Genomic DNA, 19,505 nt, shown 5'->3' on the forward strand with positions numbered 1-19,505 from the left:
CAAAGAAAGGATGACTTGATCAAGGCCACACAGCTATTAACTATCTCAGGCTGGATTTAAACTTAGGTTTTCCTGACTCCAGGCTGAGAGCTCTATCCATTGCATCACCTAGATGCCTAACGGGGTGACACTAGGCAAGTAAGTCACTTAACCTCTACCTCAGTTTCCTCAGCTATAAAAAGGAGATAAGAAGAGCATCTACCTCAAAAAGTGAGGATCAAATAAGATAACATTTGTAAAAGAGCTTAGCACAGGAGCTGCTTGGTGCCTCAGAGGATAGAGATGGGAGATCTTGGATTCAAATTTAGCCTCGACACTTCCTAGCTGTCATCCTGGGCAAGTCATCAACCCTAATTATCTACCTCTTATTGCTTTTCTGCCTTGAAACCAATACTTTGTACTGATTCTAAGACAGAAGATGAGGGTTTTTTTTTAAGTGCTTAGCATAGTACCTGGCACATAGTAAGTGCTTAATAAATGCTTGTTCCCTTCCTTCATGCAAGAGGTAGCATCTGAGCTAGCCTTGGAGAAAAGGATGAGTTTTTCCCTTGCTTCTTCTCACCCCTCCTCTGACCCCAGCAGCTAAAGGGATGAACCTATCTCCAGGTGCAGTCCCCTTTGATGTTATAGCCACTATACCCGGCAGGAGTAGAAGGAAGATGAAGGGGTAAAAAGGATGAAGAAGGTTGGAAACAAATCTGGAAATGCTGAGACACAAAGACTTAACAAAGAAAATGAAGATGGTCTGGTAGAATGAATGAGTGAATGGATGATTGATGAATGAAGGAAAAAGCATTTAAGTACTTTTTATATACCAAAATGAGGCAGTTAGGTGGCACAATGGATGGATCACTTGACCTTCAGTCAGGAAGCCTCATCTTCCTGAAATTCAAATCTGGCCTCAAATATGTACTAGCTTGTACGACCCTGGGCAAGTCACTTAACCCCTTTTACCTCAATTTCCTTATCTGTAAAATGAGCTGGAAAAGGAAATGATAAACCACTCCAGTATCTTTGCAAAGAAAATTCAAAATAGGGTCACAAAGAGTCAGACACAACTGAAACATGACTGAACAACAGTGGATAGAAGAAAGGGAGTTAGTAGTAAAGAAGGTCTGAGTTCAAAACCTGCTCAGAACTAGCTGGGAAACCCTGAATAAGTCATTTAAGTTCTTTTTGCCTCCATTTCCTCATCTGTAAAATGAGGATAAGAATAGTACCTACTTCATTAGATTGTTGTAAAGACCAAAAAGACTAAGCATTTTGCAAACCAAAAAGTGCTATATAAATACTACCCACTATCATCATTATTCTGATTATTACTACCACTACTAATAAAAACCACATAAGCCCAGAGTCAATTATACACCCCCCTACTAGGAAAGGCATGCCTAAAACCAATTCATGCATAAACTAAGCCCGGAAGAAATGCTGGTTTTAATACTCATTGTCAAGATCCCTGCTGCTCAGCTGGTCCTTTTATTTCCCCCAGAACAGTAACTAGCTCACTAAGGAGAAAAATTTGTCCTCAAAAGAATCCTCAGGGGATCCAAACCCTTGTTTGAGCCCCAAATCTGCACAGAGGATGTGGTTCTCCCTTCAGACACTGATGCTGAAGGCTCCTAGATGAACAGAGATGATCTGTGAACTTCAGGAGATCTGCCCTAATTAAGGTGAATTCCTCAAAGGCTCTCAAGCTGCCCAAGATTAAAGGCTGCACTCATCAGGGAAACCCTATGGAAACAACAGTTTTCTGCAGAGTTCAATTAGCTTGGGTGAGTCTGAGTACTGTGTCAGGTTAATGGCACAGATGAGATTGCTGGATCCAAAGGAGTTTGCTTCTACTTAGCCCAGGAGGAAGGAATGTCTCATAATAGAAGTCCAGGCATTGAAAGTCCAGGTACCACAGGTCCTGGCATGGCAGACTTAAGTCCTCCGGCCCATGGTACCTTCAGGCCACATAGGCAGGATGGATCCCAATCCTGGACCCCAACAGAAGTAAGTGCCCAGTCTACCTATCAGGAAAGTCCAATGAGATGATATCACAACTCCTAAATGTGTTTTGGGGGCCAAAGAGACACAGAGCTGAGACCAAAAGACTTCCTACCACACACTTGCTAATTATTACAATAAAGCAGGATACCACTTAAGGCAATTTGCCAATAGTGGCAAAGGAGCTGGATTTGGGGTTAGGAAGATCTGAGTTAAAAGCCAGCTCCAAACACTTGATAGCCTTGTGACTCTGGGACAGTCTTTTTTTTTAAATTTATTTATTTAATTAATTAAGAGTATTTTTCCATGGTTACATGATTCATGTTCTTTCCCTCCCCTCCTCCCAACTCCCTCCTGTAGCCAACGAGCAATTGCACTGGGTTTTACAAGTGAGATAGTCTTTTAATCTCTCTCAGCTTCAGTTTCCTCATCTGAAAATAGAGATAGTAGTAAATGGATCTCACAGGGGTGTTTTGAAGCTGAAATAAAGTAATGTATGTAAAGCCCTTTGCAAACCTTAAAATGTCAAATAAATGTGTGCCATTATTATTAGCTGCCTGGATCTATCTTCTGCTAGATAATCATGAGGCTCAATGAAAAAAAAATTTTTTTAATGCTTCAAAAATCCATAGAAGAAAGAGACTGCCAGCCAGCAGATCTAGTGACTGGAGCTCCTTGAGTGCTGAGACTAGTTTTTGCCTATCTCTGTATCTCCAGAGTTTAGTGCAGACTTGGCACATAATAGGAACTCAAGGCTTGTTCACTGGCTCAATGGTCATGCCAAGTCCTCAGGTTCCTCCTGAACAATGGCTGTGTATTACATCTGTGCACATTAAAACAAACACATTGAAGTGAAGGGATGCCCCTTAACTGGGAAATAGCTGAACAAATTTTAGTATATGATGGTGATGGAATAGTGTTGGGCTATAAGGAATGATGGACAGATGACTTCAGAAAGAGCTAGGAAGACCTCCATGAACTAATGCAGAGTGAAATAAGCAGAACCAGGAGAACATTAAACATAGTAACTGAAATATTGTGGGACGATCAAATGTGATCAACTCTGCTACTAACAGCAATACAATGATCTAGGATAATTCTGAAGGACTTATGTCAAAGAATGCTAACCACCTTTGGAGAAAAGAACTGTTGGAGTGAGAATACAGATGAAAGTATATGATTTTTCAGTTGTTTATTTAAGTTTGTGTTTTGAAGTTTTGGTTTTATAAGATTACTGTAATGCAGGATTGATGCAAGATCTCTTGCGTTTGCAAAATCACCGGAGGCAATCCTGGCAGTTAGGGGAACGGAACTTTGACCCAGCAAGTCTCTGGTCTCAAGACCTGACTTTTGGAGCTGGGACTATAAATTCCCCTGGAGAACCAACCTGGGGGTTCTGATTTCCTTGACCTCACCCAAACATCCAGCTACACCCTGGACTTTCCCTGGGGATCCCGGGAGGAGAAAGGAAGGGGTGATTGGTGGGTTGTGGAATGTGGGCAGGTACCTCCCTGCTGGTGAGAAACTAGAAACCAACAGAAAGTGAAGCTGGTTCACTTTCTGAGCAAAATGGATGCCTGGTCTAACCCCCTCTGGAGACAAGTGGTAGCTATCCTCCTACTCCTCAGCCCCTTAGCCCTGGTTGATGTTATAAATGAACTACTGAAACTCTCAAAATCAGGCAAGGGGTTTATTTAAACACAAGGGTAAAATGAGGGAGGAGGGTTAGGGTCTGGGAAAAGCTGTTGCTATGGCCAGTGCTGGCAGAGGGCCTCAGAAGGTAAGAATAGGCTGAGGGAACCAGCCCCTCAGCCAGGGATAATTTCCACTGCCCTGATGTAGAGTGGTCTACCAGCTTGACAAATGAGGGTAATGAACTGGTTTAGGGGTGTCCCTGGCTAGGCTGAGCTAACTAATTCCTGCCTACATTCCATAACCCACCAACCACATCTTCCCCTCCCCTCCTAGGGTCCCCAGGGGAAGTCCAGGGGGTAGCTGGATGTCTGGGTGAGGTCAAGGAAATCAGAACCCCAAGGTTGGTTCTCCAGGGGAATTTATAGTGCCAGCTCCAACAGTCAGGTCTTGAGACCAGGGACTTGCTGGGTCAAAGTTCCATTCCCCTAACTGCCAGGATTGCCTCGGGTGATTTTGCAAATGCAAGAGATCTTGCATCAATCCTGCATTACATTACTCACATACAAAAATAAACAATATAAAAAAATAAAGAGAAAAAATAAAACAAACAAAAAACCCTAAAACCTCAGTCAGGAATGAACCCACTTTCCTCAGAGACCTTCTCTGGGATGACTGGGCCTGGCTGACTTCACCAGGACATTGCTAACCTCAATCAATGTCTACAGACTGAAGGCCAACTGAATGTTCAGAGTCTGAAGCACAAGAATAACGTGTCATATGACATTAATGAAATACCCATTTTCCTCCTCTATGCAAACTCTAATAAAAGTTGCTATGCACACATTTTTGTAATAGCTGACATTCTTTTTGGATGATTGATTGATGACTTTTACTTTTTAAACCCCTACCTTCCATCTAAGAATCAACACTTTGTATTATTGGTTCCAAGGCAGAAAAGTGGTAAGGACTAGGCAATGGTTATTAAGTGACTTGCCCAGAGGATAACACAGCTAGGGAGTATCCGATCTTTTTGGGTGATCTAAAACAACCCTCATGATTTAAATAAAGGAAAAGTTGTTAAGATACTTACTCACTACTGTCGTCTTGAATTTGTTATTATCATACTCGGTGCCACAAATTTCCACCTCTACAAATGGACAGGCAATGCTTCGGCCAAGCTTAGGAAGATGGCGGGCCCCCAAGACCTAGGACACAAGGGACTGCAGTCATTCCAGAGCCCCCAACCCCTAGAGTATTCCACATTCTTTTTCAAAGCACTAACAACAACTGACAGTTGCACATATGAATGCTGAAAGCTCAACAAACCTAGGAAAACAATCCTTCTTTACTGTAGAGAGAACAATGGCACGACTTCATCTGCTTCTAATGTGCTATGGCTTTTCCATTGCAACTACGCCTTCCAAATATCTCATCTGAATAATTTAGAACACTGTATCTGTTGTGGCTGGTTGTGGAAAGAGCAGATTAAACATCCAGCTATTTCTCTGGCAGCTAGTCTAGGTCAGCTAGTGTGCTTATTTCTTTGACAGTCCTTTATCTTTAGTGTATCAATGCAGATGCCATGCTACTCTCAATGATGTGTTCCTTTGTGTTTCTTTCTCTGGAGAGGGGGACTAGGAAAAATTCCTGGGCATTGAGAAGTTGTTGCTAGTTATTTGTATTTCTGAAGAAAGGAAAAAGACAGAAGCCCTCTGTGTCTAGGGTATGAAGCCAGGAGGTAGGAAATGGCTCATCCATTTATTGGCTATTTGTGTCTTGCCTCTATTTTGAAACTACTGCTCTTTAACAGAGAGCAGAGAAGCTCCAGAGCCCCACCACTCATTTCAGTTGTAGGAAGGTGACTATGTGTATATGCCTATATTCAGCCACTTGGAAGTGCCACAAATTCAAGGGCAGAATGTACAAGACTAGCATTTCTTCTAGATTTGGTCTTTATTGAAGGCCTTTTTTAGGATGGGATGATGTTGGAAGGACTACATAAAAGCAGGCACACTATTATACTACTGAGGCAGATGTAAAATGATCCAACCATTTTGAGAAACAAGTTGGAATTATGTGAAGAAGACAGTTGGTAGCTGAATAGAAAACTGTGGATGGCCTGGAATCAAGAAGACCTGAATTCAAATACTGACTCAGAAACTTACTAGCTAGGTGACCCTAGACAAGTCCCTTAACCTCTGTTTGCCTCTGTTTCCTCAACTATAAAATGGAAATAATAATAAAAAGTCTCATACAGTTGTTGGGGAAAATCAAACGAGATAATATTGGGGTTTTTTTTAAGCATATAGTAGAGATGTTTATTCCTCCTTTTGCAAAGAAAGTAACTAAAATGCCCATATCCTTTGATTCAGAGGTCCCTCCAAGGAGTGTATACCCCAGGAAAGTCAAATATAAAAAGTAAGGTCCTATATACACCAAAACATTTATAGCAGCCTCTTATGGAGAAGCAAAGAATTGTAAATAAAGCAGATAGTCATCAAGGTATGGAAAATGGTTAACTAAGTTTTGGTACATGAATAGATGGAATGTTGGTACTCTGAAAGAAACAATGAAGATAACAAAAACAGACAAATATGGAAAATGAAACAAAATGAAGTCAACAGAACTATGAAAAGAACAGAGATATTTGACTACAGTAATATAAAATACCACCACAAAACAATTTAAATTGAATGCTATGAAATTATAAAGACCTAGCTGAGCCCCCAAAAAGATATGAAAAGATATATCCCCTGATTCTTTTCAAAAGTGAGAGATTATAGGTGTGTAACTTAGCACATGGACAGTTTGGATAGATTTCAAGGCCTGGAATCAAGAAGAATTCAAATCCGGTCTTAGACACTTACTGGCTAAGTGACCTAACCCTGTTTGCCTCAGTTTCCTCATCTGTAAAATGAGCTGGAAAAGGAAATAGCAAACCACTCCAGTATCTATCTCAAGAACCCCCCCCCCCAAAGGAATCATGAGGAGTTGGATATAAGTTAAAAAAAATGCCTAGGCAATAACAGTCTCAGCATATCTTGTCAGTATTTTTTGATGTTTTGCTGGACCTTCCTCCCCTCGCCCCACTTTTTTAATTCTTTATTAAAAGAGGTGGTTCTCTGGGAGGTAAAGGTGAAGGTGGGAGAGATACATTGGAAATATAGGCGACACCAAAAAAAAGATATTTTTTTTTTTACAAAATTAAACATTTGTTACATGAGTTTAACTTCTGGATTTGCTCAAACTTTGTGAGAAACTTGATGTAGGTTTGTTTGTTTGTTTTTCTCACAGTTCTTAGAAGATAAAAAAAAATTCCTATGGAGTCAATGTACACCCAGCACCACAGGTACAAAGAGAAAGTCTGACATCATCATAAACCATAGCAGTTCTCAATGATGAACTCCAACCAGCAAGTCCAAAAAGAGTAAGACTGGATTTTTTTTAACCTTTGGGGAAAATGGGTGGGTATTTGATGTTTTTGTTTTTTGTTTATTTTGTTTTGATGTCTTGCTTTTGCCTGAATTTCCTCAGAAGCCAAATGGATTTCTGTCACGAGGCAGGTAGACCCACTGAGCTATCAGAGCCGCTGCCAATCAACACCAGCTCATAATTCACCTTGTCTAATGAGAACAAGGTATACACAGATCAGGCTGTTCATTTCCAAATGTGTTTCCCCCAAAGTCACTATACAAGCCAGTAAGAGAAGGAATGTCTTTTTCCTGAACCATATACTGTTGAAATAAAGGAGGAAATGCATTCATCAGAGAACTGAGTAATTACATGCCCAGAAGTGATGATTTCTCCATCATACACAAGCCTTCCCACTGTCCCAGTGTCTTTTACAGCAATAAGATTCCTACCCCCAGGGGTTTGTCCTTCTAATTGCCTTAAATGACCAAGGGGAAAGAGCTGGTTTTACCTTCACAGTCAGGGTCATCAAGATCTTCCTTTGTGATTCCAGGGGTGTTGGATCATAGTTTTCATTCCTCATGCTTTCAGGCTGCAGGACATAACCAGTCCGGCCATTAAGTGCAAATAAAGCATGGTTTAGCTGCATATATTTATCTGGGAAGAAAAAGGTGGCTTAAATAAAAACAGGGGAAAAGAACATTCTGTTAAGAAACCAAATGAGCCCACAGAAGCCCTGCCAAAACTTGCCCAGTGAAGTGAGGGATGGGCAGGGTCCTGTTTCAGTGATCAGAAGTCCTTTATTTCAAGCTCTAAGCCTGAGGTTCCATGAAGCAACCAGATTATCTCCAGCCTCTAGAACAGGGCTTTTTACCCTTTTCTGTGGCATGGAGCCATCAGTAGTCAGTCTGGTGTAGTCTATGGACCTCTTCCCAGAAAAACTTTTTTAAATGCATAAAATAAAATACTTAAGATGACATGGGGAACCAATTAGATTAAAGTACAGTTATCAAAATCTTTTTTTAAAAATCCACAGAACTCCTGAAATCTAACCACAGCCCCAAGTGAAGAATCTTTGCTCAAGAGTAGTGTGCCAATGACACACATCAGCCAGAAGGGTTTCATTTTCAGCTCCCCCTTTCCTCTAACATGCAGACAACAAGCTGAACTCAGGGGCATCATTGCTGACTTGTCTGAAGTCATGAAGTGTGGTCAATTAGGACATGGAAGTAGCTGGGCAGTCCAGAGGTGCTTGGATGGATGGGGAGGCCACACTGTGTAATTGTGCCCTAGTGCTTCTTCAACAAGGGCAGGACTTGGACGGGCTTGGGTCACCTTAGCCACTGGGTCACTAGGGGAGCTATTCAAGAGCTACTCCTGTCAAGGGCTCAGCTATTCTAGGATACTGTCTTAAAGAGAAAAAAAGTTAGTTTCATTAATATGAATAACTAAGCACAATCTTGTAAAACCTAGGGCCCCACCAGCTTGAGGAGGAGTTCTTATCCTGTCCCCAATGCCTAGCTCTTCTAGAGGTGGCATGTCAATACTTTTTCTCTTCTTTAATATTTTATTTATTTATATAATTTACTTGTTACATTTTATATGCTATATAATTACTATGTTATGTGGTAAATTACTAATTTATTAATTTAATAACAACACTCTCCCAGTGTTCCACATATTTCCCCAAATAAATGAAAAAGGATCCAAGGTAAGTTACTATTGGGTCCTGGGAAATGTGAAAACTAGAGACCTGTCACCTCTACGCCAAGAGAAGCACCCTGGAGTCAGCTATATGGCACAAAGGGCAGCTAGCTGGCACAATGGCTAGAGTGATGGGCCTGGAGTCAAGAAGACATCTTTCCAAGTTCAAATCTGACGTCAGACACTTACTGGCTCTGTAGCCCTGGGTGAGTCACTTAACCCCATTTGCCTCAGTTTCTTCATCTATAAAATGAGCTGGAGAAGGAAATAGCAAACCATTCCAGTATCTTTGCCATGAAAACCTCAAATGGGGATGAGATGTGTCAGACACAATTGAAGAATGTCTGAACAACAATATGGCAGAACACATAAAACACTATGCTTAGAATCAAGAAGGCCTAATTCAAATCCTATTTCAGACATTTAATAACTGTGTAACCTGGCAAATTATTTAGCCTCTGTTTCCTCATCTGTAAAAATGAGAGTAATGACAGCACTTATATCACAGAATTGTAAGGACCAAATGAAATAACACAACTAAAATGTTCTGCAAACCTTGAAATGATTTATAAATGCTAGTTAATATTATTATTACCTCAGATATTTATTACAGTGGGGACCAGGTGGGAGAAACAAAGGGCACAGTGGAGCCTCAGACAAGTCACAAAATCATACCTGAGTAATTCAGGACCCACCATGGTGAGATTTAGATACCTTCCTTTTTTATTCATTGGATTGTAAGATTAAATTTAATATACAATAACTCCAAGTATTATATTTTATAAGATTTATTAATAATTACTTGAAGCAGAGGAAAGTATTAGCCTGAGTAAAGAGCAGTTTCTCCAACAGTGAAAGCGGGAGAAGGGGGGGGGGGAGTTACAGAAACTTTACAAAATATAAGTACGAAATGTGGGGGGTGAAAGAGGAATGCTGGGAAATGTAGTTCAAGGGTACAAAATTCTAATTACACAAGATTAAGTGGTCCTACCTCTCAATCAAGTCAGTGTGATTCGATATCTCAAGAGTCACAGATGCTAAACCTAGCCCTGCCACTAGCTAAATCTGTGACCTTGGGCATGCCTTCATCAAAAGCTGACTGTGCTAGATTACCCCTTTGTGGCAAAGTTAATCAAGAGAATGTTGGAGATAGAATTTGCCAAAATCTTAGTAAAACAATTTAAGTCTCTCATATAATTCTTGTGGACGGGATGGAGAGATGTTAGCTAGATAATCATTCAGTTAGGTAGATTCATAACTGGCTGGATGACTGGACTAAAAGAATAGTTACTAATGGGTTTATGTCAACCTAAAGAGAGTTCTCCAGTGGAATGACCTAGAAATTTATGCTTGGCTCTATCCTGTTTAACATGTTATCAAATGACTTGCATACATAGCTGGAATCCTTATCAAATTTGCAAATGACTCAAATCTGAGAGGAGTAGTTAACATTTGGCAATTAACAGAATGAGAAACTGAAAAGATCATCAAAGGCCAGAACAATGGGCCGAGTCTAATAGGATAAAATTTAATTGGATTGCAAGTACAATATGAGTCAAGTACGAAATAAAAGGCAAAAAAATTAATCTGATCTTAGGTTGCATTAAGAAAGGCAGAATCTGAAGGATGAGGATGGCTATAATGCCATGACTGTATTCTGCACCAGATAGACCAGATCTAGAGTACTGTCTTCAGTTTCAGGTACCATACATAAGAAAAGATGCTGATAACCTGGGGAGCATATAATGGAGGAGGGCAATTGAGATGGTGAAGGATGTCCAGTTCATGCCGCAAGGGGAGGACTGGTGGAACTAAGAAAGTCTCACCCAGAAAATAGAAGCAATGCTCTTTTCCACATCACCCCTCAGTCACTTTTTCCTTAATGTCTCATTTCTACTACCATTCCAAAAAAAACCAAGAGGAAACGATGGTTAGCACCTACGATTTGTTTGCTCACATGCAAGGTTGGCCAAAAAATAATTTATTAGACAAGCATTGAATTTTATCTTCAGTTGGTCATTAATGTAGTTTGATGGCTATTTCTTTTTAAGCAGCAGTACTGAACCTGTAGCCATTGTTTTGTCTGACTTCAGGGAGCTGTACAAGCTCAGCAGTGCCACAGCCTTCACAGAGTCCTCAGCTGGCCACATTCAGACAGAAAAGATGACCTCATCCTTGGTGACCCCTTACCTGCTGTCTGGAAATTCAGAGCAACCATCTGAGCGCCACAAAGCCAAAGTCGAAAAGGATCATAATTTGATGAGTCCACCCTTTGGCCTTTCGGGTAGACCCGAGTCAGTCCCTTTTGATTGTATTTCAAAAGATCAATCGGCTTCTGCCTAACAATGCTGTCAGCCTTGGTCTCCACGAAAGAGCGAATTTCTCTGAAATCAGGATTTTCTGCTCAGACATACAAGAAGGGAAATGAAATTGTCATTCAACTTCAAAACTCTGACACAGTCACAATCATAGCCCAGTCCTAACCCACCGTGCAAGGTCTGGATGTTGTGTCTAAGAGACAAACCCAGGCAAACTGAGGAGACTATTACTTTGGGCATGCCAGTGCCATCCCATTTTGTAACCATAAACATTCATCACTATACCCCAAGACCACTGCCTCACACTCTCAGGACATCAGAGTTGGGCAAGCATTTTCCAAATGCCCAACCTAAAGGTAAGATACTTTCAGGAAGCGAGGAAAGGGACAGGGGAGAGGGAAGGGCTCAATATAATACACCTTGCTATTACATAGATTTTGGTATACTTCTTAGTGGACCCTCCCAAAGAGGTATATTACTGGAAATACTAGGGACCTTGTTAGAACACTGCCCCAGCCTGGTTATACAGCATGGCCCAAGAAAACTGTCTCTTTGATTTAGAGCAACTCCTTGTTATCCAGTTGTTTTCAGTCACGTCTGACTCTTGGTGACCCCATTTAGGGTTCTCTTATGAGTGGTTTATCATTTCCTTCTTCGGGTCATTTGACAGGTAGAAACTGAGGCAAACAGTTTAAGTGACTTTCCCTGGCTCACACAGCTAGCAAGTGTCTGAGGCAGGGCTCACAAAGTTGAGTTTACTTGACTTGAGACCTGGAACTCTATCCACTGTGCCACCTAACTACCCTTAGAGCAATTAAGTGAGCTTAATTCCATATTTGAAATATAGAAGGAAAAGCTTGCCACAGAAAACCCTCATGACTCTCCTTGCTGTCTGTCTTCCTTGCTTGTGGAAGTCTGCTCTGCTTCACTGAATAATATTCTCTCCTGGGTTGAGGGTAGCCTTGAAATAATCCTGATGAATTACAGGAGACAGAGAAAGTGAGGGGACTCAGTGAATTGAGAAGCAGATCCAGAGACAAGGTGTCCTAGGTTCAAATCTAGCCTCAGATACTTCCTAGCCAAGTCACCCTGGACAAGTAATTTAACCCCCATTGCCTAGCCCTTACTGCTCTTTTGCCTTGAAACTGATACTTGTATTGATCCTAAGACAGAAGATAAGGGTTGTTTTTTGTTTTTTGTTTTTAATTATAGACAGCATGGGGCAGTAGAGAGCCCTGAACTGAAATCTAACTCTACCACTTGATAGCTATGTGTCCTCACCTCCCTGTGCCTCAGTTTCCTCATCAGTAAAATAAGGAGGCTGCTTTGAAGATCAAATGAGGGTAGCCTCAAATCAAATGGGGGAGAGCTTTGTAACCAGGAAATACTACTACAGACATGTAGAGAGTTTTTAGAATAATTTCTATACTCTCAAAGTTCCCTGAAGAATAGAATTCTACTTTATCACAGAAAACCTGACTGTGACTGGAAGAGCACTAATAGGCAGATGAACAAATGACATAATCCTGGGCCTTGCATACAGGGATAATAATCACTCACTTTTATACAGTACTTTGAGGTTTACAAAGTACCTTCCTAACAGGCACCCAACAGATGTTTGATGAATAAATGAACAAGCTAGTCTGGTGCACAGACTGTCTCTGATTTGGCTCCACTGACCATCTGCCAGGAGCCACCTGCTCTGAGACAGGAATGGTCACACTCTGACCCTCCTCTTACCCCCTATCCCACTTCAAGCCCTGCCCCATCTTGCTGGTTCCTGATATGAAGTGGATAAGAAAAACGGTCAATATTTACACAGCATTTGATAGTTACAAAGCATTTTGTATGTATGATCTCATCTGATCCTCCCAACAACTCTGTGAAGTAATGTAATAATTATGATTCCCATTTTATAGATGAAAAAAGGCTTTACTAAGGCTCAGAGGGGAAATGACTTGCCCAAGGCTGTATGGCAGGCAAAAAGCAGAATCAGGACTTGATATCAGTTCTTCTGACTTCAAGACCAGAGTTCCTTCCACTAATACCATGCTGTCTGCTGGATGGACGGAATGGGCAGGAATTGGTCCTATCCTTTATTCTCTATCCTCCCTATGACCCAGGGCAATAGGAATCATTATATGTAGGAGGAACTGTCATTTTTCCTAGAGTTCAGTTTCCATCTGGAGTCCATTGCTCTTCACCAGACTTAAATAAAAGCAGCTACCCAGGAATGAACCAAGATTATGAAATTAAGGAATTACCTAGATTATCCTTGGTTTTGCTGGTTGGTTTACAGTAGACAACTAAGTCAGATAGCTCTATGGCAATTGATTGGTTCTTCTCCCAATACTTCATGTTGGTCTCCTGTTTGGAATAAAGACATCCCAGTCACTAATTTTTGTGATCAGTACAGATTTCACCAGGGCTTCTTTCTCATACTGTTGTGTCTTAGTAACAGTGTCAAGGGAGTTGGATTTTTCATTTTAGAATTTTACTTTTTATAAAAGTCTTCTGCCTTGTCTCCCCAGGTTTGAACACTTTCAAAGACCAGGCTAATTTCTTTCAGGTCTCACACCTACCAGTCCATACTAAAGGGCTTTATTCTCAGGGTACTCTTCTTTCAAAGGAGTTGTATAGAGAGAGGGCAAAATCCCATGAAAATATAACCCATATTTCTAAATAAAAACATCTTTTAAATGAGAATCTCCCCACTTTTACCCCTTATGCCTCAAAATGTGACTAATTACTACATTCAGACCTCACTCATATACAGACTAATGAAGTTTCATCTTGTTCCTGTTAATAGGGAGAAATTATTATTCTGAGGGGAAATTCCAATTGTTTCTACAAATATTCTAATGCTGACTGCTCCAACGTTGTGGCAAAAGCCTCTCCTATCCCAGGCAACACAGGAAGGCAATTCACTTTATCTATTTTTGCCTAAACATCCCCAGTAGAGTCGTCACATCTACTTCTTCAGAAAATTGGACTCTGTCCTTGGAACCAGGGAGGACTTTGACAGGCCAGCTTTAACCTATTTTTGCTCAATTCTGAACCTCCATAGGCCTTCATCTATCTACTCACATTTGTTGATTGGTGTCCCTACCTTAAGCCTCTCTCTTCCCTTCCAGGCCATCAAGAAAGAGAATTTAAACTCTCTTTGTCTATTTTAAGTTAATCAATCAAGAACCTGGAGTGCCCCACCTTTTCCACTTAGTCATTAATACTTAGTAAGAACCTTTTACTAGAAAAGGAGTTCATAACCTAAAAGATCCGCAAGCACCCAGGCAGTGCTAGGCAATTTGGGAGGCTGTGATTGATTCCTGAGATGTGAGGAGGAGAGCTGATGGGTGGAGAAAACTGCATACAAGCCAGAGCCTCAGGGACCCTGCCCATTCTTTTTTGTGATCTTTTGCCTTGTGAGCATGAGCTCTTGTGAGATTCTTTACAGTCTTGGCTCCTCAGCAGATTGAGCTCTTGGTCAACTCAGCATCTTTTGAGGCTTCAGATTTCAGCTTCCTGATTCAGACTTTGGATTCTGGGGAAGATTCTGCTTTCTATGTTGGAGACTCAGGCTGAAGAGGGACAGACCTTTCCTGGTTCACTCTTTCTACTGCTCAAGTCTTCCCTCTGAGATTATCCTTCTTTTTGCCTTGTACATATTTTGTGTTTACATAGTTGTTTGCATGTGTTCTCCTCCATTAGGATGTAAGCTTCTGAAGGACTGCTTTTGTTTAAGCCCCTAATACAATGTATGCCAACTAAATGATTTCCTAGACACCTTTCCCCTTTTCAGATATTGTTATCTTTCATTAGAATGTAAACTCCCTGGAATCAGGTACTATCTTACTTTCTCTTGTTTTGATTTTCAGATCCTGGCACAAAGTGTCTAACAAATTCTTTATCTATTCTAATTCAATATATTCATATTTAAGAAACTCATCACCTTAACAATCAATCCCAGTGCCTGGCCTTCTGCCTACCTTTGGAGGCCAATGAATTCTCAAGCCTTTCAGTTTACACATGTGGACATGTTGGGATTACTACAAATTACTAAATTATAAAACAGTGAGGCTGCCCTGCTACTGAGGCTGAAGCTGGTAGTTTACTTGAACTCCAGAGTTCTAAGCAGTAGGGGGTCAAAGCCAAATGGCTCTCCATGCTAAGACTGGAACCAATATATTAGACTCCTGGGGAAGAGGGAACCAGGAGGACACCAGGCTGCCTAAAAGCAGTTCAGATTGGAAACAGAGCAAGTTTCTGTGATTAGCAGTGGGATACACCATGAGTAGATACTGCCTTTCCAACTGGGATGAGATAAGAAGATGGTATCAAAAAAATGAATAAATAAAAAATAAGCTATTATTTGAGAGAGATAAAACTGAAAAGGAAATACTGTTTGTAGAAAGCCCTGATTGAGAAGTGTCCTGGGTCTCTTTACTGGGAACAAAGAAATCTGAGTTCTATACCTCCATTCCACTAGTAGTTATGATATGATATTAGAAAAGTCTTTTCCCTTTTGAGGTCTCAGATTGCTAGTGGGTAAAAATAAGGGAACCAGATGAAATGACTGCAAGGTCACTTCCAGCTCTGTTTCTTTAAGTCATATCTCATTTACCCAGATCTAGGACAAGAAATAAGCCTTTTCTCTAAAACATTTCCCCTGGCTTCTCCCAATAACTTTCAGTACTGAGCAGCTTTGGTCAGAGTGAGTACATTGTCAACACTGGCGACTCATTTTTGCTCCCAAATATGAGAGCATGAGGTTATATTTTTTATATTCACATGAATGTAAAATCCAATTAAGAGGTAGTTCAGATCAAAGAGAAAACATGCTTCGCTTAAGTGGTTAGGTTGATTTCAAGTTATTAAGCAGTAGGGGGAAAAAAAGCACCTTCTATGGAAATTAACCTTTATCCCATCAACAGAGCTACAGAAAGCCAGAGAAAAGTACAAATAAATTATTTTTTTTAATGTCTAAGCTTTTCTGCATCTTACATTTGGCCCCATTTTCAGAGCAAGGCCTTGGGCACAATGGAAACTTGTTTTTAAGTGACTGCTACCTTCAGCTGATTCCTTCTGAAGTTTCCATACTCTAGTAGTATCAAACTCAGTTCCTGCAGAAATTGTTTTAATTGTCCCAAATAGAATATGAGTCTAGGAAAGAAATAGCTCAGCCTGTTAAAGATAGACTTCTATTCCTATGAGTAATAACTATTAAAACACACAGAGAAAGAGTGAGGAAACCCTGGGGAAAGATCTCTAGAGAACACCGTTGAAAGGATCCCTGTAATATTAATCACTCTTAAGGCACAGAATAGCTACAGTAGGTCACAAGAAGGCACACATCTCTGGATTTCAAGTAAGAGAAACTAGGTTCAAATACTGGCAGCTCTCCGACTCAATGTACGACCTTGGGTAATTGACTTAAACTCTCTGGGTATCAGTTTCCTCCTATGTTAAATAAGAAGGATGGACAGATGGTCCATTCCATTCCTATATCAATGATCCAATGAGCCCTAAAGAAGAGCAGGTTTGTAATGAACAGCCTTGCCAAATAATGCCTGATATTTCTCCTCAGTTTGTGAAGCAAAAGATGTGTGAGAGCCTTTGAGTCCGACTATAAAACTGGAAAGACACTTGGCTGAATCTCCAAGATGACTGTCAAAATACCATCTCCAGAGCAGTCTAAAAAAGGAGAATTTCCCTCTAGAGTGGCACATAGCCATGGATCTCAAAGGATGTTCACTTCAGTTGTTCATGGACAAGTCCAAAATAAAAGCCTAAAACATGCTGGTGTTTAAGGATTATCCCAATCTACACAGAAAGCAGAAGATAGAGAATGTACAGGAAGATGGCTGTTGAGGAAAGGACAATGAATTTGAAGTCCAAGGGCCTAAAATTAAAATTTGGCTCTACTTTGTGATATTTGTTAGACAAGTATTTTACAGGTCTTAGTTTCCTCATCTGTAAAGCAAGGTGGTTGGACTAGATGGCTTCTAATATCCTTTTTAGTTTTAAATCTATGATCTTATGATTCTACTTTCTTACTAGAAATTCAGCCACTGCAGCTTTAAGTAGTCCTTTGAAAGGTTCAAGATCATTTAAGGTGGAGTTCTGCCTATGGTTAGAAGCATAAATAAATTTAATATCAAATACTACTTAGTAATTTCTAAAAACCCTCATTGATGAAAAAAGGCTCTTACAAGGTCCCTCAAAGTACTGCTTTGGTTTGTGTTTAACTGTCCCTAAGAAACTACTAATTCTTCTGTTATTTCAAATATATTTCATATTTAATTTATTTAATATTGCTGAAAATGGCCATTTTTTTCAAAAAGTTCTTTTCCATTTATATGGCAAGAAGAAGAGATGTCAAATAACAAAAAAATCTACCTTTCCCTCCTTTCCACAATCCTCTGAAGAGATCATTTAATATTCTCCAAACCTTTCCACATATATAATCACTCAATTCAATGTTTATACTTTATAACTTAGAGGTTCTTTAAATGGTTAGGGCCCATCTAATGGTTACCATGTTTTGTCAAAATGTTTGGAAATATATAAAGCCATAAAATTTTTTTTCTCAATATAGATTAGTTGACCAATACAGTACGAAATCATGGACCACCTAGTTGATCATGATGAACAGTCCTCCCTACCCTTGACATCCCATTCTTATCAAAGCAGTAATGCTCTGGAAAACCATCCCTACCCCTTGACAGTCTGGCTCTTGCTCACCAGTGTCTCCAATTACCCTTTATAAGGGTTTGACCCAAAGCTAAGAGAATTCCCTCTGAATGCTAGCAGGGATAGCAAATATTTAGGACACAATTCCACTATTCAAAGGCTTCCATTGCCACCCTAGGTCTCAATAAACAGAACCCAAATGGCAAAATTCATACCACTGTTGCATTCTTCCAAGTGATTTCTCTGATGCTCTGGTACCACTCAAAGAGTTCTTCCACTTTGTCCGTTGCAAACTCTACAGGAGGATCATTGGGATTCTTGGGTTCCAGGATGAACACAAATGATTTCTGATTTTTTCCATGTGGTACTTTCACTTGGAGAAAACAAAAACAGTAGTGTTCTATGAAGTCAGGGACACCCATACCACCTAATATCCCAAGTCTCCTTCTCAAGTGGCAGTGCTCCTTATGGGAACATAGACATCATCAAATATCATCCTTCCCCCAAAGAAGGCATGTCTGAAAATATGCCTGTTTGAAATGAGTAAGGGGTGGGAGAGGTGTCAATAAAAGTTGTATATGACAGAAACAATGGGTCCCCCCTTAAAGAATGTTACTCAATCACCAGCTCATCAATAATAGCAGTCTGTCAAATTTTTACTACCGTAGGTCATTACATCTTCAAATTTAAAACATTTAAAAAAGCTAACTCCTCCTCCCAGCCTTCACTTCCTAACATTCCCAGAACCCTCTTTTTCTCTGAACTCTAAAGGCTATGGAGGAATTATTTCTGTCCTGTAGCAAAAGATATATTTGTGATGTAAATGTATATATACATATGTGTGTATATCCAGATCCATATATAAATATATATATTATAAATATAACATATGTATTTATATAAATATAAATAAAATATATGCTTATATATAAGCATATATTTTATTTATTAAATACACAGTACAATTTGAATTGAGATATATAGCCCTAAAAACAGTAACATGAGCTGGTTTATCTCAAATCTTGAGGAAAAGATTAAATTCCATCCAAAATCCATTGAAATCCACCTTAGAGATTATCTATTAAGGGGATAGAAGTGGTAGGAAGAGCACTGGACCAGGAAACACAAGGCTTTAAAGGGAAGGGGACAGAAGCTAGAACCCAGGTCTCCCAACTCCTAATACAATGTTCATTCTCTCACATCCACTGGTCACTCTCCCCACATGCTGTTGTACCTAATACACACTATTTGTCCCTTCACACCAATTTTCCAGCTCCCTTTGGGCACTTTCAAGAAAAGTATAAGAAGGCAGAATAAGTCATGGGATTTAGGAATCACAAAATTTGTCAGATTCCCCTCCGAAATGGTCCTAAGAATGCAGGGGAATTAACAATAAAAATTAGGAATAGGATGTTCACCTACCAACATTGTAAGTGTTGAGGTCCAAGATTCCTCTGCATAGGGATCCTAAAGGGTTATCTTCAATAATCTGNCTATTCCTATGAGTAATAACTATTAAAACACACAGAGAAAGAGTGAGGAAACCCTGGGGAAAGATCTCTAGAGAACACCGTTGAAAGGATCCCTGTAATATTAATCACTCTTAAGGCACAGAATAGCTACAGTAGGTCACAAGAAGGCACACATCTCTGGATTTCAAGTAAGAGAAACTAGGTTCAAATATTGGCAGCTCTCCGACTCAATGTACGACCTTGGGTAATTGACTTAAACTCTCTGGGTATCAGTTTCCTCCTA

The 19,505-nt window shown here is 40.1% G+C and overlaps 1 protein-coding gene across 1 annotated transcript in view; it reads right to left on the bottom strand.

Annotated features, from left to right (window-relative positions):
• PLCG2 (phospholipase C gamma 2) overlaps positions 1 to 19,505 on the bottom strand; it is a 172,439-nt gene that overhangs the window by 13,001 nt on the left and 139,933 nt on the right. Inside the window, exons 26-29 of the mRNA XM_044663650.1 lie at positions 13,325 to 13,427; positions 10,933 to 11,142; positions 7,550 to 7,695; positions 4,718 to 4,832 (exon numbers count right to left, since the gene is read on the bottom strand). Of these exons, the coding sequence (XP_044519585.1) occupies positions 4,718 to 4,832; positions 7,550 to 7,695; positions 10,933 to 11,142; positions 13,325 to 13,427 (574 nt within the window). The remainder of the gene's footprint in view (positions 1 to 4,717; positions 4,833 to 7,549; positions 7,696 to 10,932; positions 11,143 to 13,324; positions 13,428 to 19,505) is intronic.

This window comes from Gracilinanus agilis, chromosome 2 (assembly GCF_016433145.1).
Source record: "Gracilinanus agilis isolate LMUSP501 chromosome 2, AgileGrace, whole genome shotgun sequence".
Taxonomy (NCBI): domain Eukaryota; kingdom Metazoa; phylum Chordata; class Mammalia; order Didelphimorphia; family Didelphidae; genus Gracilinanus; species Gracilinanus agilis.